A 22,329-nucleotide genomic window follows, 5' to 3' on the forward strand; every position below is an offset into this window, starting at 1 on the left:
CAGGGAACAGGCCAGGCGGCAGGTCCTCGTGCTCTGGGGCCGACGGAGCCACCGGGGCCCGGCGACGGGGAGGAGAGGCGCCCGGCCCCCCACCGCCTCCCCACACTAGACCCCAGGAAGTGCCCGAGCCCCAACTGCCGTGGGTGCGCGCGAGAAGGCGGGTGGGGGTGCTTCACCGGCCAGCGGGAGGCGGGACTCGCCGGCGCCCCGCCCCCACCGGCGCCCCGCCCCCGCCGGCGCCTCGCCCCCCGCCGGCGCCCCCGCCCCGCCCCGCCCCGTCCCGCCCACGTCACGTCTCCCTCGCGCGCCTGCGCGGCCCGCCGCCGGCCCAGCTCCCGCCGCTGGCGCATCCCCTGCCCGCGCCGCCTGCGCCCCCTCTGCGTCCGCCCGCCAGCCCGCCAGCCCGCCAGCCCGCCTCGGCCCGCTCCGGCTCCCCTCGCGGCGGCGGCCATGCGGCTGCGGAGACCCGGCCCGCAGGCCGCCCCCTCCTCGGCCGCGGCCGCCTCCTCCAGCGCGGGGACCGGCGACGCGCGGCGGCTGGCGCCCCCGGGGCGGAACCCCTTCGTGCACGAGCTGCGCTTCAGCGCCCTGCAGAAGGCCCAGGTGGGTGCCGCGGTCCTCGGCCGGCGCCGGGGCTGCCGCGGAGAAGAGCAAGGGCTGCGGGTCCGGGCGGGGGGCCCGGCGGCGCGCGGGGCCCAACCCGGCCCGGACCCCGCGGCCCTCTCCACGGCCGCCCACCTCACGGGCCCAGGCCACTTCAGCCCGCCCTCCGTTACCACATCCCGGGGCCCCGCCCCTCTCATTCTGGTCCTTGGGTCCCGCGCACCCCGAGATCCCGCTGCCCGCACGCCGGGTCCCCGCGCTGGGAGCCCCCGCTGCTCTCATCCTGGTCCCCGGGTCCCCCACGCCCCGAGTCCCCGCCGCCCGCACCCGGAGTCCGACCCCGCACCCCGCCCTCCGCCGCCTGCATCCTGGGTCCCCGCTGCTCTCATTCTGGTCCCCAGGTCCCTGCACCCCGGATCCCTGCCGCTCTCATCCTGCTTCCGGGTCCCCGCACCCGGAGTCCCCGCCGTCTGCACCTGGGGTCCATCATCCGCTCTGCCAGTGCAGGCCTCGCGCGCTCCCTGGGGTGGCCCGAGCGGGCTTCCCCTTTGCGGCGGGCAGCGTCACTAGGGAGGCTGGCGTGGGAGAATCTGCATGGTGCTTTGAGTCGGTACCGGCACAGCGGGTCGTCAAGGCTGCGTAGGGTCCCCTGAGCCAACCGAGCGGTGAGGCTTCCTTCCCACATTCACGTTTGCAGATCGGTTTCTGGGTTGTGTGCCCCATCCTGGCTCTAACGCCAGCGTCCCTGGGGATTTGTGTGTCACCAGATCGTTTTCCTGAGCTCTGGGCGCTAACATGACACTGAACAGTGCGCTTTGCTTAGATGTTTTATTTGTGAGTGGTTCTGAGAGAGGCCAATGTGCCATGTCAAGGGAGCCAGTCAGAGGAAGCAGCATCGCCTGACATCTGTCCCTCTTTCTCCCACGTGTTTCCAGCCTGTGGAATATATATATTTTTTAAGTGTGTTGAGTTTCAGAGCTGACATTCCTGTAGTATCTAGTTGCTGCTTGTGTTTGCATTTCTGAGAGGTTGCCCACAAAGGGGTCTTTCTTTTGATTCCAAAATAACACTTAGGAGCAAGCCCCCTTCTGGACCTTCCCAGTTCGTGGGGAGTATATTTCCAACTGTAAGAACACTTCTTTTGAGGAGATTGGGGTTTTTTTAGATGTGTAATTAATCTAAAATAATGGTATAATGAAAAGCTCTTGAAATCCAGTTAAGCTGGTCAGTCTCCCAGACACCTGGTTTTCCTTCTGGGTGGTGGCCATCATCTGAGGGAAGGGACATGGCAGACAGAAGAGAGAATGGAGAGGGCAGCACCCCTCCTGGTGGTCTTTGGACACAGAAGGGCCAGCTTGTCCCGGGTAGCCTTCAGGGCCATGCCCTCCATGTCTCTGTGTGTCTGGAGCCAGACACCAGAGTAGCTGGTAGTATTACCCCTTCCTGCCCCCGGCACCTCTGCCTCTTTTCTCCTCTGGCTGCTGCATTCATTCATTCACTGTGTGTTACCTGCCAGGTGCTGTGCCTGGTGCAGGAGGGGTTAAGACCATCACTTCCTCAGTGCTCCTGAACCTGCCCACTCCTCTTCACCCCTCATACCCCGCCTCCCCTAGCCCAGGCAGTCCAGCCTGAGTTGTAGTGACCCTATAGGACAGAGAAGAACTGCCCCATAGGGTTTCCAAGGAGTGGCTTGTGGACTCGAACTGCCAACCATTTGGTTAGCAGTCGTGGCTCTTAACCACTGTGCCACCGGGGCTCCAACAAGTTCCCAAGAGATGCTGATATTGCTGGTTAGGGACTAATTCTGAGAAGCCCCAGTAGGGCAGTGGTTCTCAAAATTGATTATACGTTAGAATCACTTGGGGATTTGTTAACATGTAGATTCTGATTCAGTATGTCTGTGGTGGAAATGCACATTCTCAGCGAGAGTTGGAAGCCCTGGTCCAGCCACCAGCTTCTCTCCTGTGGCCCCATAAGCCTCTCTCCTTCCTTCCGCTGTGCTGCTGCTTAACCCCCCACCCCCGCCCCAGGGTACCCTTTCTCATGGTTTCTGAGGCCCTTCCTTGCCCTGTCACCCACACCCTTGCCCCTAGCTCCTGCTGCCCAAGGGCCATCCTCTGTCAGACATTCCGTGGATGCTCATCCACCCTCCTGCCATCTGCCCTTCGCCACCTCTGCTGCTCCGTCCTGGAAGAAGAGCCTCCCTCCCTGGAGGTCCAGGTAGCATGGTAGTGTGGGTGCACAGCAGCCCAGGCTGTCCTGCCTACATGTGTGGCCTGCTGCCTGGCGGAGCCCTTGGCAGAGATTCAGCTCAGGGTTGCTGAGTGAGCAAATGAACCCGGGAGGCTGGCTCTCAGAGCAGCCTCAGAAATCCCCAACTCCGGCCAGCTTTCTGCCCCTGTAAGCTCTGGATGGAAGCTATTCCCACGTCCTCTCTGGCAGGGGGTCCCTGAGAGATTCTGCCATGCTACTGAAAGTGGAAGGTTCTCAAAATTGGAGATAAATGAAGCTTCTCTCCCACCAGCTGTTTGTCAGTGAGCCTGGCTACAAGGCCCATATCCTGGTTTTACATGTTCCCCTCCCCTGTATAGGAGTTCCTGGGTGGCACAGACAGTTAGGTAGAGGGCCACTAACTGAGAGATTGGTGGTTTGAACCCACCCAGAGGCTCGTAAAAAGTAAGGCTTTGTGATCTGCTTCCAAAAGGTCACAGCCATGAAAACCCTATGGAGCACAGTTCTACACTACATTGTCATGAGTCAGAATGAACTCCATGGTGATTGGTGTTGTTTCTCCCCCATATACCTTAGTTGGCATTCAGAAAAAGAACTGGTGTGCTGAGCTATTTGAGCCTCCTAGAGAGAGGGAGATACTTTGTGTGTGCATTGTTGCAGTGTTCCCTGTTGGCCCATATCTGAGTAATCCTGTAAGTAATTGTAACTTAGTAGTTACTGCCCAGGTGGCCCCAGTCTGAGGCAGGTCATGTCACTTGTCAACTCTCAGAGTTCAGCCCTGCAGTAAGCATTTTGCTTACCGCGAAACAGTGCTTTGCGAACCTTTTACCTTTATACTATGTATCATCCTAAAGACTCCATGGAGTGAAGTAGCCTGTATTTCAAGCGAAAAAAACCTGACCCCCAAATAAATAAATGAATCCAGCAATTCCCTGCGAGTGCACAGCCGCCACCTGTCTGCCAGTGGAGGCATGAGTGTTGCTATGATGCTGAACAGGTTTCAGGTGGGAGGGCTTCTAGGCTAAAATGGACTGGAAAGGAAGGCTTGGAGATCTACTTCTGCAACTCAGCCAGTGAAAACCTCATGGATCGCAACGGCCCAATCCACAACCAATCACCGGGATGGTGCTGTCCAGAAACTCGGCCTAAGCACTGAGCTGTAATGAGCAGGTGGGTTGCCTGCACTGACTTGTTCAGGTTTGCTTCTGGGGGGGGCGGGGGGGGCTACTGTTTGGGGTGGATGGACTGTGTCCGAGGATTAACGAGGTGTCACCTACCTCTTCCAGCCAGCCCATCTGTTATTTAACTACAGATTCAGTAAGGAGCTTATGACTCTCAGTGGACAGGAAAACAACAGATTAAGAGGTGAAAAGAGCTCTTGAAGCCGTGGGTGTGGGGGTCTCTAAAATGTACTATTTTACCGCCCCCCCCCGCCCCCGACTGAAGAAAGAATACACATTTAAGAACGTAAGCTTGACTAGTACAATATTGGATCCTGGTGCCTTCTGGTAAAGGTTTTTCTAGTCACATGTTAGTGTGTTGCTGTTGTAGATGGGAAGTGATTTTGTATCACTCAGGGTTTTAAAAAGTACTTCACGTTGAAGTTGATGGATGTGAACGCATCCTGACTTTTAGCTCTGAATTCCCACTGAGCCACCACATTTCCCGTTTCTGAATCTCTGCTGCTCTGAGCCAGTCCATTCAGATTTACTTCCTGGAAAGCAGCATTGCTTCCTGTATGCCTTGGCGCTGGTCCTCGGAGCAGTGGCGTGGATTCAGGGGTCCAGGTGGAGGAGGGTGCTGAGCCCACTGTTGTCCTGGTCTCCTCCACCAGACCCTCAGCCTAATCCACAGAGAGGATTACTGATGAGGGCCGAACCCGGAGTCAGAGTCCACCCTAAGCTGGGAAGGAGACACTGCCCTCCCTTCATATCTGTGCAGTGGCCCTGTATGGGATCTAATGACTCAAAAGTAGACAGCCTCGTCTTCCCAAATTCTTATTCCTAATGCCAGGGTTATGATGACAGAGAAGCAGCAGGACGTATCTGGTCTCAGCCTTGATCCTGAGTTGTTTGCAGCTGTTGAGTCAGCCCCCAAATCATGGTGACCCCATGCACAAGGCAACAAAATGTTGCCGAGTCCTGCACCATCCCGGTGATTGGTTGTGGATTGGGCCGTTGCGATCCATTTGGTTTTCATTGGCTGAGTTGCAGAAGTAGATCTCCAAGCCTTCCTTTCTAGTCCACCTTAGCCTAGAAGCCCTCCACCTGAAACCTGTTCAGCATCATAGCAACACTCATGCCTCCACTGACAGACGGGTGGTGGCTGTGCACTGGCAGGGAATTGACAGGGAATTGAACCTGAGTCTCCTGCGTGGAAGGCAAATAATTTTACCATTGAACCACCACTGCCTCCTAATCTTGCGATAGACATGGCCGTTTCTGAACAGGGAATTCCACCTCCTGCAAACCACCAGAGTGCCTTGCGCTTCCCCCAGCCACATGCATGGATGGGTAGTAAACTCTCCACTGCCCTCAAGGCCCCCATTACCGCCTCCCCCCCTCTCCCCAGAACACAGGGACGGTGGTTTTCCTCATTCTTCCCAGGCCTACCAGGGCCCTGCCACAATTCCCGGATTCTGTTCCTCCCCACCCTGCCACCCTTGCCTACTCCTGCTGCCCCATTGGGGCAGCTTGGGAAAGGCTGTACAGACTTAATGATGAACAGCTCTTTATCCAGCCCCTTCTGTGACCCAAGTGCTCTGCCCGGGATGGGGGCTAGAAATATGGGGGACGAGGGTCCTGACCCCTGATGCTGGTGTTCTGGGAGGCCGTCGGTAATGAAGATACAGCTGCAGCACTGGGGGCAGGAGCCCTCCAGTGGAACCTGGCAGGGAGACCATGTGTCCCACAGGGAAGGTGGAGAAGGCTGGGACTGCAGCAGAGTCCAGCCCCTCCCTGCACACCCTGGCCAGAGGGCTTCAGGCAGGAGCCAGTGCCCCATCCCCCCTCCACAAGATGCCTGGGAGAGAGCCCCCACGCAGTTGACTTGCCAGCCAGCTGGCGCCGTCTCCGTGGGCTGCATGGATGGCATAGTGCAGATTCATGGGTATTTCCCCAATGTCTTACCATCTGGCCCTACTCAGCCTCAACCCTGGGGGGTGGGCCAGCAGGAGCCAGGTGTCATGTTCCCCAGGTCAAAGATAAGGAGACTGAGGCCCAGACATGATGCTGGACTCCGGGTCCTCCAGGGCAGGTGGGGCTGGCTCAGTGTGGACATCCTACTCGGCGTCTCAGGGCACCAGGGCCCTCGGGAAACTGGGCTTTCTCTTCTGAACCTTCAAGACAGCTTTCCTGTAATACTACGCTAATTTTTGGGTGAACGTGTAAAACTTCATTGTGACTGACGTTAAAGAATGGGAAGCGGGAGACTCAAGGTTGAAGAAGACTTTAACTAATTTTTATACTCTTCTGTCCTAAAATTTGAGTTTTTAACATGAGTGTGTATATAGTTTGGAAACCCTGATGGTGTAGTAGTTAAGAGCTACAGCTGCTAACGAAAAGGTGAGCAGTTCAAATCCACCAGGCGCTCCTTGGAAACACAACGGGGCAGTTCTACTCTGTCACTAGGAGTCGAAATCGACATGACAGCAGCGGGTTTTTTTGGTTTGGTGTGTAGTTTTGTTTTACAGCTTTTTAAGTTTCATAGTACTGGGCAAAGCACAGTCAGTCCTAGTGAGCCGCCTACAATTGTGGTAGAAAACATGTCTTCAGCTGACACTGACTCCTAGGAATTACCTTCTTAAAAATGCTAACCATCCTTACACCACGGTTAACGTTCTATCTTTGGAGCTGGTGCTGGTTGCCGTTGAGCCGGCTCTAGTTCACGGTGACCTTCCGTGTAACAGAATGAGTGGCCGCCTGGTCCTGCGCCATCTTCGTCATCGTCGATACGTTTGAGTCCATCGTTGTGGCTCGTGTGTCAGTCCATCTCAGTGAGGGTTTCCCTTGTTTTCGCTGACCCTCTACTTTACCAAACAGTATGTCCTTTTCTAATGATTGGTGTTTCCTGAGGATATGTCCAAAGTAAGCAAATGGAAGCCTTGTTATCCTAGCTTCTAAGGAGGAATCTGGTTGTGTTTCTTCTAAGAAATTAGAAAGAGTGGTTTTCCGTTATATTGTCAACAGTGATCTTGCATTGATTGTTAAAGCCTCAGTTGTGAGGTCTGAGGCTTACCCAGCACCCCGTCACCAGTCTTAGTGAAGGTCATGGGCTTCCGTCACACATGTGACCGAGCTCCGTGCTGTGCACGTGTCTCCTCCCTGCCCCCTACCACACATTTCCATTTTATAGACGACAGAACACTAAACTTCAAGAGCTGACGTCACTTGTCACATCACAGGGTGCAGAACGCTAGGGGAGCACGTATGTTTACAGACTTAACACCTGTCCCGGACCCTTGCCTGGGTTGGCCTCCACACTGCTCAGAGGTTGGCAGGACTTGCCTCTCTCTCCTGTGGACCTGGGACCGCGTTGGCCCCTGGCCTGCGGCTGGTCCCTGCCCAGTTTCCAGGCGGCAGAACTCGCTGCCGGGAGCAGCAGGCCCGTTTTCAGTGCTCGGAGGACTCGGTGTTACTACGTCCAAGGGAAGAGCGGTCAGGTGGTCTCTTGTATTTCCCCCTTTTACCTTACCAGTTGCCGCGGGGTCAGCTCCTACTCGCAGCAACCCCGTGTATGTCAGAGTAGACCTGCGTTCCGTAGGGTTCTCAATGGCTGATGGTTCACAAATAGATCCCCAGGCCTGCCTTCCTAGGTACCTCTGGGTGGACTTGAAATCCAGCCTTCTTCCCCACCCCCTTTTTTTGCAGCGGTATTTTTTACCAAAGTTCCCTTTTTAGGCCCCTTGGTTTAAACCGTGAGTCACATTTTCTCGCTACAGGGCGTCTGGTGAGTTGGTCAGCCTGCACCTGCATCCTGCCCGTGAAGGGCAGAGGTGACCAGTGCTGTGCTGACACACGAACGAATGTGAGTGGGCTTGCAACAAGCTGCAGAGCCGCGTGCTGAGCCCCCGCGCCTCCCACTGACACTGTGGGCCCGCCATGGTTGGTTCATCACGAGCCCTGAGTTGCTGCTGACCCTCTGACTTCATAGCCAGGCCTGAGGCACGCCCGTGGCCACCTGGGTCACACTGAACTTTTGAACTCTTCTTGAGCATCGGAAAACTCCTGAGCATGGTAAACTCATTTCCACCCTGACTTCCATTTTCTTTGGTGAGAAATGGCCTGAGGACCTGTTTTCAGAATACTTGCTGGTTGCCAACTCTCCCCTGCTGTCCCTGTCCCTGTATGGACTGTAGTCTAGAAAACGTCAACTCAGTGCCAGTTTTCATTTTCTTGGCTCCTTTTCATTTAAATATTTTCTGCCTCCCATGGACATAACTGTAGTTTCTGCAACTGAGTTATCTATTTCTCATTTTAAAAAATCAGAGGTTTTGTCCCTGAAACGGTTAGCCACATAAAAAGCCCCTCAGTGGGGCAGGCACTGGAATTGCCCTCCTCCACTTGCTGGGCCACTGGTCCCTGCCCGCTCTCCCGTCAGTACGTGGGGGACTCCCCTGGAGCTGGTCTGGGCATGGAGACCACAGGGGTGAAGAAGGCCACTGGCAGGTCCCTTTCATGGTTTGTATCCGAGGAGGTGCCCTGGGTTCACCAGCAGCTTGGTTGCCCCAAAACCATCTGTATTTCACAAAGCCACGTCCCCGGCGCCACCTCGACTAGAATCCCAGGAGGAGCCTTCCCAATGGCTTTGCCCCATCATTTTTTCTGTCCTGTCCATCCAGGACAAAAGTGCCACCCTTCCCAGAGTGGCCAGATGCAACAGCCACTCCACACCGAGTCCTCAAGGGTCTGCTAGGTGCCCTCGCCATTCCCAAGCTAGTGTTTCTGACATTTCAAGTTTTCCTTAAGCCTTTAGTCTAGTTGCACCATGTAGATTTGTGAATTACTTTGTAAAGGAGCCAGAGGAAAAAGCCTAATGCTTGATGTGGGTTTGGAAATACCATTACATTTTAAATGCGATCCCAGCATTTGTCCTTCTAAAGCAAAGGAAAACTTACATTGCAACTTCAGATGCTACTTTCTGCTGCATTATAAATGATTAGAGCGTTCCTTGGCCGTTTAAACCACGTTCCGGAATCGTGAGCTTGCGTGTTTTCAAAGTTGTGGAATGCTGCTATTAAACTTGAACCTGGGAGCCAGGCTCCCCCAGCTTCCTGTCATGCTCAGAGTGTTTCCTCTGCTGCTGGCACTGGGGACCCTCCAGTGGTACCATGACAGATAGCAGTGTCTCAGTGGAGCTGCTGGTCCCACCACCGTCTTGCAGCTGTGTGAGTGTGGAGGGACATGCAGGGTGGTGGGAGGCTGCTGCCTGCGGGCGTGGCCTTTTCCCAGAAGGATTTTACTCTTGAAAGTTATATTCCCACTGGAGAGCCAGAAGAATGATTTTTTTTTTTTTCCTAAAAAGTTATTTGCCACATGAGCACTTTTTTAAAAAAAACCAAAACAACATCCTTCACAGTTTATAATATTTCAGACCCTTAGATGAGGACATGGAGCTGGGCTCTGCTGTGTCATTGAGGCCCAGGAGAGGACCCCACCTTGCCACTGCACAGGCCCCGAGCACCCTCAGAAGTGACCTCAGTGTCTCCTGACGGCGGGTGGGGCATGTTTTGAATCAGGCACTGAGTGTCACACCCCTGGATGGGTGGAGTTTTTATCTAGGAATCCATTTGTTTTCCCAAGCTGCCTCCAAGGAGGGGTGATGTACCCCCATACAGAGCAAACTGTGGAACCCTGCCTTTTATTGCAGTAGGTCTTCTATCAGCCATAGGAAGAACTTACCCTGTGAGTCTTTATCATGGTGTCCTTGCAAGATCCCACGGGTTCCTCAGGCTGGGTGCATCCTACACTGGACCCCTTGTCTCCCTTCCCCTCCACACCTGCTCTGCTCATTCTGCTGGTCAGTCGCCCCACCCACCACCCAGCGCCCACGGAGAGTGGATAAGTCTATGTGGAAAGGAGGAAGCCCTCTTCTTCCCCACCCTACCATGATCAGGGTCACTTTTGCCTCCTGCCCATTCCCCCCCTCCCCATCAGCCTCTGCCCAGGTGAGGGGATCCCCCAGCTTCCCACCTGCCTAGGTGAAGGGGTCTCGTTGCTGGTCCCTGCCCAGGTGAAGGGGTCTCCTTGCTGGTCCCTGCCCAGGCGAAGGGGTCTCCTAGCTGGTCCCTGCCCAGGTCAGGTGGTCTCCTAGCTGGTCACTACCCAGGTGAAGGGATTTCCTAGCTGGCCCCTGTTCAGGTGAAGGGGACTTCTTGCTGGTCCCTGCCCAGGTGAAGAGGTCTCGTAGGTAGCTCCTGCCCATGTGCAGGGGTCTCCTAGCTGGTCCCTGCCCAGGCGAAGGGGTTTCCTAGCTGGCCCCTGTTCAGGTGAAGGGGTCTTCTTGCTGGTCCCTGCCCAGGTGAAGGGGTCTCGTAGGTGGCTTCTGCCCAGGTAAAGGGGTCTCCTAGATGGCTCCTGCCCACGTGAAGGGGCCTTCTAGCTGCCCTCTGCTCCATCTCATCATCCTACTTTGTCTCCAGCTGCACCTGTGCCATCACTTGTCCGTTGGTCCCCACACATCCTCACTGCTCTCAGGAGTGGCCACACTCACTAGGAGTCACACTACCTCAGGCCTCTGCCTCCTCTCCATTCCAGGCCCGCCCTGAGGATCTGCACCAGGTCTGGGGGCCAGACCAGCCGTTGCCCTGGGCCTTGTCCCACAAATGCTGCTGGTGGGCCAGGGGCTTCTTTGGGGTGTCATCAGGATGTGCCTGGGGGACTCCCCATAGCTGGGAGGTACAGGATATTGATGGGGGGAGACTCCCACAGCTGGGGAGGGCATGGTGTCTGAGGGAACTCCTACAGCTCGGGGTGCAGGGTGTGTTCTAACCCAGGGCCGTGTTGACTTTCCCAGATATTCCCTAAGCAAACGAAAGCTGTTGGGAGTGCCACAGATCTCAAATTTCAGGATTCTTTTTCTCAGATCATATAGTAATGTCCTAAGATAAGGAGCTTCCTTGTGACAGGGAGCAGGGTGGGTCTGTCTTCTGCCCCTGTGCTCTGAGCTAGGACGGGGGGCAGCCTGTGGGGAGATGGGGTTCCTGACGTGGGTGGGGCAGCTGCAGTTGGGGGTGGCAGGCAGTCAGGGGCCGAGGGGTAGGACCCTTGCCTCTCAGGCCTGTTCGTGTGCACAGGTGGGTCTTTATTGCTGGAATCATCAGTGTTCTGCTTTCAGAATCACTGTTGGCATCTCCGTGAGGCCACTACCTGGTCCACCTCATTGTAATGCACCCACGCCCCCATCTTCCTTCCCAGCTTTCTTGCCTTTGGAGCCCCTTAGCACCATGTGCTCAGCACCTGCCAGGTGTAATTCCTGGACTCTGTGCCCCCCCCAGTGTAAGGCACGCCATTGCTTTATGTGACACCAACGAGCCACCATGTCACCCATTATACCTTGTCTCGCCATTGGTGGTACCCACAGAGTTAAGACGTGAACAAGTGTGCCCACTAGGGTCAGTGACACATGCTCTTTGACTTGCTTTGTCATCTCTGGCCCCTCTGGAATGAGAGCCCTCAAGGGCGGGGAGCCCCACTCTGCCCTGTGCCCCTTGCCTGGCACAGAGCCCGGAGCTCAGGAACCATCTGCTACATGAACAAACTAGTCAGTACCTTTTCTGCCAGCTGGTGCCCACAATAGCTCCTCTTCATGAAGCATATGACGCCCTCTCATGTAGACGTCCCTGAGGGGCCTCGGTGGCACTGTCAGTATTTTGATCCTGTGCTGTCTTTTGATGTCCCTTGGCCGGCCGGTGTGGGTGAGGACCACTTCTTGCCAGGCCTGTGTATAGCAGTGAAACAGAAGCGGGTACCCCTCTGGGGCCTCCACCTGGCTTCCTCACCCCCTCAGGCTGGAACGTTCCCAAGGATGAACACGGTGCCTCTTGGGATGGCCCTCATGCCACCAGGCTGATTTGGGGTGGGCCCTGCACTCCCGTCAGGCTACGGCCCCACCTGTGTGTCTCCATCTGCTTGTGGGCACGAGGCCTCCAGAGTCCTTCCCTGCAGATGAGACCTCAGATCTTCAAAAGCTCCCTTCCGGCACAGAAATGTAATTACAGGTTGTCATGGCTCCACAGGTGCGTGGGTTCCGGAAATGGGTCAAGTGTAAGCGAGTTCCTGGAAGCCTTTAGCTAAGGGTATTGAGGCCATCTCTGCCTTGGAGTGGAGCCTGGTTCACAGGGTGGAATTTGTCCAGCCCTGACAGCTTGCACTCTCAGCGTCTGTTCGCTGCCTCTCTCCACGCTCCGTTCTCTCCTTGAGCACCTGCCACGAGCCGGGCCTGGTAGGGGCTGAGCGCCCAGCAGCATGTGGGGCAGCCATACAAGGGCCTTGGGTCTGTGTCTGATGTGATGTCAATTTCACATCTGGGGGCTGCAGGGAGCCCAGGGACAGAGTTGTGGTCAGAGGCTGGAGGACCCTGACAGCCCCAGGGAGCCAAAGCGCTGCTCCATCCCTTCCCATGGGAGGGGGCTTGGCAGTTAAGGCGGAGGAGTAAGGGAAGCCAGGGGAGCTTGTGAGATGGCAGCTGGGACCAACCAGGGGACCCAGAGAGGCAACTCCAGATGCACCAGCCTGCCAACGATTGGCCACCCCAAAGCAGGGATCAGAGCATCAGTGTTCTATTTTCAGAGTCAGGATGTTGAGGGGTGACTCCCACAGCTGGGGTGGGGGGCAGGGTGTTGGGGAGGGGGCTCTAACCGAAAGCCGTGTTGACTTTCTGCTCCTTAAGTGCAACCCCTCCTGTCTCAGGGCCTTTGCACTTGCTGTTCGTTCTGTGTGTGGAAGTCCCTCACTTACACCCTCCCATCCTCAGCCTTGAACTTCCTTCTTTGCTTAAGTACCACCAGTCACTGTAGAGGCTTTTCTGGACTCTCCTGGAGAAAGGTGTCCCCCTACCACCCACCCCTGCACTCACCATAACTGGCCCACCATCTACTCATCTGCATACCTGCACCACAGGTGCACCAGCTGTGGGGCACAGGCCCTGACTGTCACCCCATACTCACCACACCTGGTCAGCTCTCTGCTCATCTGCATACCTGCTCCTCCACAGGTGCACCAGCAGTGGGCATGCAGGTCCTGACTGTCACCCCATACTCACCACACCTGGTCAGCTCTCTGCTTATCTGCATACCTGCTCCTCCACAGGTGCACCAGCAGTTGGCATGCAGGTCCTGGCTGTCACCCTGCACCTGGAACAGTGCCTATACCTCACAGGTGCTCGGTAAACATTGGCCGAGTGCATAAAAACTTATATTCTATTTTTTTATTAGTTGCTGTCCAGCCGACTCTGACTCATGGCAACCTTGTATATAAGGGGAACGTTGTCCAGTCCTGTGCCGTCTTCATGATTGTTGTTGTGGTTGTGCTGACCCTCTACCAAACAGGAAGTCCTTTTCTAAGAAGCAGTCATCTTTTTAAACAGCAGTATTTTCAATTAAAAAAAGCTTTCCTTCAGTTATTTAAACACCGCACCAACGTTTGAGCACTGGGCTGTTTGCAGCCACCATGCTCTGTGCTGGAGTAACAGATGTGAATGAGTCTGGCCTGGCCTCAGGGGCCCCACAGTCTAATGGGGAGACCTGTGTCGAGACAACAGTCACCAATTAATGTGGGAGTAGGGGCAGGGGCACACTAGGGTTAACTCAGCAGGCTGCAAGGAGGAGGGACCAGTGCAATTGAGGGGTGCCCAGGGGACAGGCATGTTGCCAAGTCTGGGGGTGTCTGGGAATCCACATTGACCTCCATGAAGACTTCAGCAAACTGTGTCTGTCCTAAGCCGCCTGCAGGAGCTCCTGACCTAGAATGCAGGAGTGGGTGGGTTCCAGGGCTCGTTACCCTGAGGTGTTGAGACTGTGTATTCAGGTGATAGGAAATAAGAAAGGTGTCTTTCTGTGTGGAAGGTCCTCTCTAGCCCCTCCTTGGCTGTGTGCCCTCAGGCTGATGAGCCGTATGGCCCCTCCAAGCTCTGTAAGGGGTCGATGACAGGTCTGTGATGGGGCACTGTGAGTTTGAAGATAAAGGCGAGTCGGGACGCGGGCGCAGCACGCCACCTGGCCGCGGTGTTGCAGTGGCAGCTGGGTGTCTTCCTGCCCTGTCCTGCCCTGGGCTGCCTGTGCAGACCATTCAGGTGAGCAGGGGGCACCCCTGAAGTTGTCCTCCGTCCCCGCCCCTGGTGGCATTAGCAAGGACACTACCCTGCCAACGCGTGTCAGGGGGCCGTGGAATGCACTTTGCGTGAAATGGGCAGAAATTTCAGCAGCAGTGTAGAGCTGCCTCAGCCTCAGCCTGGGGCAGTGTAGGGCCCAGCCGGCTGTGATGGACGCGTAATGAGAACAGGAGACAACGCTGTACTCCTACCACGGAGACCTGGGCTGCTTGTTATAGCAGCACAGCACAGTCTGCCCTGACTGATACATCTGTGTCATGAGGCCTTTGTTTGCCAAGGCAGGCCCTGGGTAGTGCAAACGGTTAACACTCTCGGCTGAAAGGTTGGAGGTTTCAGTCTATGCGGCGGTACCTTGGAAGAAAGTCTTGGCAATCTACTTCCAAAAAGCCATCCATTCAAAACCCTTTGGAACACAGTTCTACTCTGATACACATGGGATCACCATGAGTCAGAATCAACTCGGCGGCAGCTAGTTTGGTTCTTTTGGTTTGGTTTGTTTGCCAAGAGGCAGGTGTGAGGGCTTGACTACCTGGGAACAGAGGAGGAAGAGCAGGCTTTGTTGTCCAGGTGAGGAGAGGCTTGGGTCAGGGGCTGATGGTCACCCTCCCACCAGGCACATGCCCCCTTCTATAGGGAGTCCATCTCTGCCACCCAGACTGCCGTGGTGTGACCCTACTTGGGAAGCTCCCCTGCGCTCTCTGACCCCGTCTGCCGGAAGCTAGCTTCGGTGGGCGAGACAGGAAGCCTGGTTAATGGCCCCATGGCAGAGCCAAGCGAGATGCAGGGCCCCCGGCTCTGCCCTTTCCTGAGCGCCTCCAAACCGACAGTGCCCCTCACTCATTTTTCATTTGTGTCACACAGATACAGACTCCCCCGATGCCACGTGCTGCTCTGTGCACCTCTCTGAGCATCTATGCCTTCTAAACCTTCAGCCACTTCTGAGGAAGCCTGAGGAAGCGTATGGTTGGAGGCTGTGAAGGTTGGGGGTCCAGGCTCAGTGGTTGGGGTACTGTCCTCCTACAGCAGGAGGTTGGGGTGCTGTGTGTTGATGCCTGTGAGGGGTCATTTCCTGGGGGTGGTTCACACAGTGACAGAGCACGCTGGTTTGTGTTTTCCTGTCCTCGGGACACGCAGCTGGAAGTTCCCTGATTGCAATTTCCACATTTACTTGTGAGCGTGGCTTCCAGTTTTCAAGGCCCGTGAGCATTTCTCTGTGTTACTGGCATTCATACCAATTTCCTACAAAAGCCTGGCTGTGTGTTTGTATATTTTTTATTCTGAGTTATTTTGTGGCATATTGGGTGCATTGCTCTGTGCTGCTTGAGGCTGTGTGGATGGGAGAGCAAGGACATGGGGCCCCAAGCCAGCCCAGCCATCAGTGCTTTTCGTCTTGGGCAAACCTTCTGCTTGTCCCCAATGCTTCCTCTGTACTGTGAGGGGATGGGCTGACATGGAGGGCCTCTAGGGCCACTCTGCTGGAACCTTCTGGAAGTTGGCTGAAAGGGGGAGGCAAAGAAAGACGGCCTGGTTTGGTGTTGGTGATTTCCCTCTTAGGGTTCCCATAGTGGCAGGACATCGTGATTTAGAGCTGCTGTCTTAGTCATGGAAACCCTGGTGGCGTAGTGATTAAGTGCTATGGCTACTAACCAAGAGGTTGGCAGTTCAAATCCACCAGGCGCTCCTTGGAAACTCTATGGGGCAGTTCTATTCTGTCCTATAGGGTTGCTATGAATTGGAATCGACTCGACAGCAGCGGGTTTGGTTTTGGTTTGGTCTTAGTCATCTAGTGCTGCCATAACAGAAATACAAGTGGATGGCTTAACAAAGACAAATTTATTTCCTCACAGCCTAGTAGGCTAAAAGTCCGAATTCAGGGTGTCAGCTCCAGGGGAAGGCTTTCTCTCTCTGTCTCTCTGTCGGCTCTAGAGGAAGGTCTTTCTCCTCAATCTTCCCCTGGTCAAGGAGCTTCTCGGGTGCAGGGACCCTGGGTCCAAAGGATGCGCTCTGCTTCTGGTGCTGCTTTCTTGGTGCTATGAGGTCCCCAACTCTCTGCTTGCTTCCCTTTCCTTTTATCTCTTGAGAGATAAAAGGTGGTACAGGCCACACCCCAGGGAAACTCCCTTTACCTTGGATCAGGGAGGTGACCTTAGTAAGGGTGTTACAATCCCATCTAATCCTCTCAACATAAAATTACAATCACAAAATGGAGGACAACCACACAATACTGGGAATCATGGCCTAACCAAGTTGACACATATTTTTGGGGGGACATAATTCAATCCATGACAGCTGCCTTACGCCAGAGTGATTCTGGCCCAGTGAAGGGCTGCATACAAGTTCCTTCTGCATGTTCATTGCTTCCTGGTAAAACACCTGGGGATGGGCCTCTCCCCTGAGCATGCTGACAGTGGTGAGCAGAGCTGTCTAGGAGAATGCTCTGCACAGCACGCAGGGACGGATTGGTGAGCTCAGAGCAAGTTCCTAGAAGATGCTTCCACTTCGCAGGCCAGGAGCATCCAGATTGGGTGGCGAATGCTAAGACTTCTGTGGGAGCTCTTGAGTAGAGATGACAGCGATGGTGGGGAAGTTGGGGCTGGTTGAGGATATTGGAAAAGAAAAATAAGCTCAGTTTTAGAAAAGCTATATTTAATTTTAGATTTGAGTGGGAGAGCTAAAAAGAAATAGCTTATATATAGCAGTAGGCACAGGCTTTAGAAAGAAAGTAATTCCGGAGTTGGGACATAGATCATCCTGATACTCATCGAGGTGGATACAAAGCTTAAGAAGATGATATAGTTGAAACCCAAGATCTAAAGGAGTCCCCGGATGGTATAAACGGTTCACACGCTCAGCTGCTAACCAAAAGGTTGGACGTTTGGGTCCACCCAGAGGCACTCAGAAGAAAGGTCTGGCAGTCTACTGCTGAAAAATTAGCCATTGAAAACCTTATGAAACACAGTTTTACGCTGACACACGTGGGCTCGCCATGAGTTGGATTAACTCAGCAGCACCTGGTAAGGTTGGAGGCAGTCAACGTTCACACATTTTGAGAAAAAGACAGCTCACTATAAATTCGGACAAAGGATTGATATCAATGGCAAGTCCCGGAAAAAGAAGCGCAAACAGCCAATAAACATAAAATGCTTTCCATTTCACATTTATAACTGCAAATTAAAATGATTATTCATATATAATATATAGTCATAATCTCTATGTCCATCAGATAGATAAACATCTAAAGACTTTGCCAGCCCGAGCATTGTGCAGCACGTGGAGAAATGGAACACTCAGGGACTGAAGGTGCAGGCGGTGATATGTGGCTTCTGAGTCTGACTGCTGACAGCACAGGGAAGTTGAGCTGGTCAAAATTACCTGAGCCAACGATTCTTTTTTTTTTTTTTTTTTCAGTTGTGCTTTAGATGAAGGTTTACAGAACAAACTAGTTTCTCATTACACGGTACACATATTGTTTTATGACTTTGGTTGCCAACCCCATGACATGTCAACACTCTGCCTTCTCAACCCTGGGCTCCCTCTTACCAGATTTCCTGTCCCCTCCTGCCTTCTAGTCCTTGCCCCTGGGCTGGTGTGCCCCTTTAGTCTCATTTTGTTTTATGGGCCTCTTCAATCTTTGGCTGAAGGAGTGACTTCATTACTGAGATGAAAGGGTGTCCAGGGGCCATACTGTCAGGGTTTCTCCAGTCTCTGTCAGGCCAGCAAGCCTGGTCTTTCTTTTCAAGTTAGGATTTTGTTCTGCATTTTCCTCCAGCTCTGTCCACGACCCTCTATTGTGATTCTTGTCAAAGCAGTCAGTGGTGGTAGCCAGGTCCCATCTCGTTGTACTGGACTCAGTCTCATGGAGGCCATGGTAAATGTGGTCCATTAGTCCTTTGGACTAATCTTTCCCTTGTATCTTTGGTTTTCTTCATTCTTCCTTGCTCCTGAACGGGTGAGACCAGTGGAGTATCCTAGATGGCTGCTCACAGTGAGCCAGCAATTCTGTGTGCTTGTCTGCCCAGATACTACCCTTCAATAAGGATAATACTCTTTTAGTAGGGAGAGTAATTTGGCAGTACGTAGCAAATTTGACCACCACCTGTCTCAGTTTTTTGTACTTTGGCGTCTTGTGTGTTGCTGTGATGCTGGAAGCTATGCCACCAGTATTCAGATACGAGCAGGGTCACCCATGGAGGACAGGTGTCAGCTGAGCTTCCAGACTAGGAAGAAGGACCCGGCAGTCTACTTCTGAAGAGCATTAGCCAGTGGAAACCTTATGAATAGCAGAGGAACAAAGTCTGATATAGTGCTGGAAGATGAGCCCCCCAGGTTGGAAGGCACTCCAAAGATGGCTGGGGAAGAGCTGCCTCCTCAAAGTGAGTCAACCTTAATGATGTGGATGGAGTCAAGTTTTTGGGACCTTCATTTGCTGATGTGGCGAGACTCAAAATGAGAATAAACAGCTGCAAACATCCGTTAATAATGGGAATGTGGAATGTACGAAGTACAAATCTAGGAAAATTAGAAGTTATCAAAAATGAAATGGAATGCTTGAAGATAGATATTCTAGTGAGGATTTCCTTAGTGAGCTGAAATGGACTGGTATTGGCCATTTTGAATCAGGTACTCCTGTGGTCTGTTATGAAACAGTGCCATGTTATTCATCAAAAAGAATATTTCAAGTCCTGTCCTGAAGTACAGTGCTGTCAGTGATAGGGTAATAGCCACATGCCTACAAGGAAGACCAGTTAATACAACTATTTATTATTCAAATTTACAAGGAAGAAAGGCCTGGCGATCTACTTCCGAAAATTAGCCAATGAAAACCCTGTGGAGCACAACAGAATATTGTCTGATATAGGGCTGAAAAATGAGCTCCTTAGGTTGGAAGGTGCTGAAAGTACACAGTGGCTGCAACAGCCAGCGGACGCGAGCACACCAGCGATCGTGAAGATGGCACAGGACTGGTCAGTGTTTTGTTCTCTTGTACGTGGGGTCGCCGTGAGTCTGAGTAACAACAAGCAAATCTGAAGATGCAGATACTTTCAGACCCCACAATAGACCTTAGAGAAATCCTCGTTCATGTGCCTCAGTGGACATAAAAAAGAATATTCATAGCAGTATTAATAATAATGAAAAATTAGAAGCATCCTGTGTCCCTCATTAGGTATGGTGTATAGAACATGATATATTCTGGGATGGCATTCCTGTCGCCTTGAACATCAGTGACTCAGACGTGCGTCAACTACGTCTTGAATACTGTTACTGTAAACAAGTTGCCTAACGTCGTAGATATTATAAGGCCATTTTCTTAATTCTAATAACACTATTTAATAGTATGTTTTTATGGTGTGTCAGAAAATATAAACCCAGAAAAACCAAACCCCCGTGCCGTCAAGTCGATTCCGACTCAGCGATCCTATAGGACAGGGTAGAACTGCCCCATAGGGTTTCCAAGGAGTGCCTGGTGGATTTGAACTGCCAACCCTTTGGTTAGCAGCCATAGCACTTAACCACTACACCACCAGGGTTTCCCTCAGGAATATATTGCGGCATAATACGCCACCCCAAAACTCACTGGCTTAGAACAGCAGTCATGTATGGTTTTTCTCATTCTTCTCAGGGTGGGCTGGGCTCAGCAGGGGCCGGCTCGGCTTCCTGAGGTGTCTGTGGGTGGGAGGTCCCAGGTGGGGTCTTCACTCACCTGGCTGGCTCCTGGGGCCTGGCAGGGACAAGTAGGGGTGGCCAAGCATTTTGCCTTTCCAAGGTACCCTCTCCTGCAGGGCCTCGGGGCCTCCTCATGGGGTCAGTCTTCACGGGGAGGAGGCAGAGGCTGCCAGGCCTCAAAGAACTCAGAGTTTAGTGCAAGCCTTCTTCCCTGTCCAGTTAGGCAGGACAGATCATTTGGCCGGGCTCAAGGGGAGGGGAGGGGAGTAAACTCCACTGATAGGGCAAGAAAGGTGCACGTACGTATAGTGCAGATTGGAGAATGAGCTGTTGTAAAGCCACAGTTTGCTATGGGTCGGAACCAGAACTGACTCGGCAGCAGTGGGTTTGGTTTTTTTAAAGCCACACCTGTGAGGGTGGGGAGAGATGCCCGGGTACCCAGGGCTCTCTGTCCACGAGTTTGAGAGGCACAAACACATGTCAGTTTCCTCCAGACTCTGAGAAGCCTTCAAGAACATTCTTGATCCCAGCATTTCACAACCCCTTCCGCATGTGGGACTCCTTTCTTGAGCCACAGCCCTCAAACCCGTAGGAGTGATCTTCTGCATAATGTACTGGGGAGCACAGACCAAGCTTAGTTCTGCAGAACCTACATCCATATGGGACCCTAAGCCCAGAGCTCTGTCCGCGTGGGACAGACTCAGCCCCCACTTCCTGGTTCATGGGGGCAGTTTGGCCAGAGGGTGAGGTGCTGTGGGGGAGGGGGCTCTTTTTTAGAACCGGTTTCTCAACCTCCCTGCGGTTGCCATCTGTGGCCGGAGCCGTCCCGTGTATTGTAGGATGTTTAACAGCATCCTTGGCCTCTATTCACTAGAAGCCAGTAGCGCCCAGTGCATTTGTGACAACCAAAAATGTCTCCTTTTCATCACCAGAATCACCCCCGACTGAGAACCACTGCTTTGGAACTAGGAGGTCTGACATGCTCTAGGACAGATGGACAGTGGTCGGACTGGCTGGTCCAGGCAGCCTGGGCACTGGCACTGTGGAGAGGGTGTGGTCCCTGTCTGTTGGTCACCGCAGGGAGAGGCCATACGGGGTCCACCCCACACAGCCTTGCAGGGCTGAGCAGAGCTCGCTGGAATCTTGGCTCACAGGGCCAGTGGAGGCCCTGTTGTTTGGACCTGGAGGTCTTGTTAAGCTCTCGCTGGGCCATCCCTCCTAACGGGGCTCTGTTGGGGTGGGGGGGAGTTTGAACCAGGGGCTCAGGGTCGGGGGGTGGTGTGTGAGCTGGTCAACCAAGCACCTGGAAAGCTTGAGAATGACAGAGGGCTTCTATACCAAGAGTCCCCTAAGAGCAAAAGAGAACACACTACCTTCCATGTTCCTCTCCCCAACCACTGGCTGTGAACGGTGGGGAGGCTTGTTTGAGGCAGAATCCTACCCTGGTTGTAAATGCTTTGTTGATACTTTGAATGAAAACCAAAAACCCACTGCCGTGGAGTCGATTCCAACTCATAGCGACCCTGTAGGACAGAGTAGAACTGCCCCATAGAGTTTCCAAGGAGCACCTGGCGGATTCGAACTGCCGACCTCTTGGATGGTAGCCAAGCTCTTAACCACTACGCCACCAGGGTTTCCGCTTTGAAACTCTCCCTGATATCCATGGGCTTTGAGGGCGGAGCAAGGAATAGAGCCTGCCTTCTTTGTTCATTCATTCATTCACTCATTCATTCACCCACAAACTCTTGCATATGTCCGTGTTAGCCCAGGGTGTGCTGTGTGCCCGCTGTGGGGACGGAGCATTCAGTGCAGCCCTGCCCACAGCGAGCCACCAGCCTGTCACCCAGCCGTGTGGACAGGACAGTGGCAATGGGTAACACCACGGGGAGAGGTGTGTGGTGCCAAGAGGTTAGACCCAGCCAGGGAGGCGAGAAGAGGGTCAAGGAGAGAGCTAAGGATGAGGAGAGCATAATCACGACTAGTGAAGTAGAGACGACACTACATTTGAGGAGCAGCTTGTACAGAAGCCTTCTGGGCAGACAGACAGGCATCAACATGAGACTGAAGGAGCCTGGATATGGGTTCGTGTGGGTGAGCACGTACAGACGGCAGGGGGCTGTCCATCACGGGCCATGGGGTCAAGTGACTCCAGGTCTTGTTCACAGCTCCCAGTGACCCCCTGTGTCTGGGTCTTCTGCCTCTGGGCTCAGGGACCCTGGCCTTCAGTGCTGACATCACTGCAGGGGAGCTGCCTCAACTTCAACATCCATTCCCTCCTTAACCTCCTTTTTGTTGTTGATGTTTTAATTAACAGACTTTATTAATTATTTAAGTTTTCAGAAAACTTGTGCAGAAAGAGCAAGTTTCCATGTCCCCTCTCTCCTTGCACACCGTGTCCCCTTCCCATGTCCCCTCTTTCCCTGAACACTGTGTCCCCTTCGCATGTCCCCCTCTCTCCCCTGCACGCCGTGTCCCCTTCCCATGTCTGCTGTCTCCCTGCAC

The 22,329-nt window shown here is 53.7% G+C and overlaps 1 protein-coding gene across 1 annotated transcript in view; it reads left to right on the forward strand.

The window, feature by feature from the left end:
• The first annotated feature begins 450 nt into the window (after positions 1 to 450).
• The window catches only part of LPCAT1 (lysophosphatidylcholine acyltransferase 1), a 91,331-nt gene continuing 69,452 nt past the window's right edge, over positions 451 to 22,329 (forward strand). The window contains exon 1 of the mRNA XM_064270555.1: positions 451 to 603. Within this exon, the coding sequence (XP_064126625.1) occupies positions 451 to 603 (153 nt within the window). The remainder of the gene's footprint in view (positions 604 to 22,329) is intronic.

Source organism: Loxodonta africana, chromosome 2 (assembly GCF_030014295.1).
Source record: "Loxodonta africana isolate mLoxAfr1 chromosome 2, mLoxAfr1.hap2, whole genome shotgun sequence".
NCBI classification, from domain to species: Eukaryota; Metazoa; Chordata; class Mammalia; order Proboscidea; family Elephantidae; genus Loxodonta; species Loxodonta africana.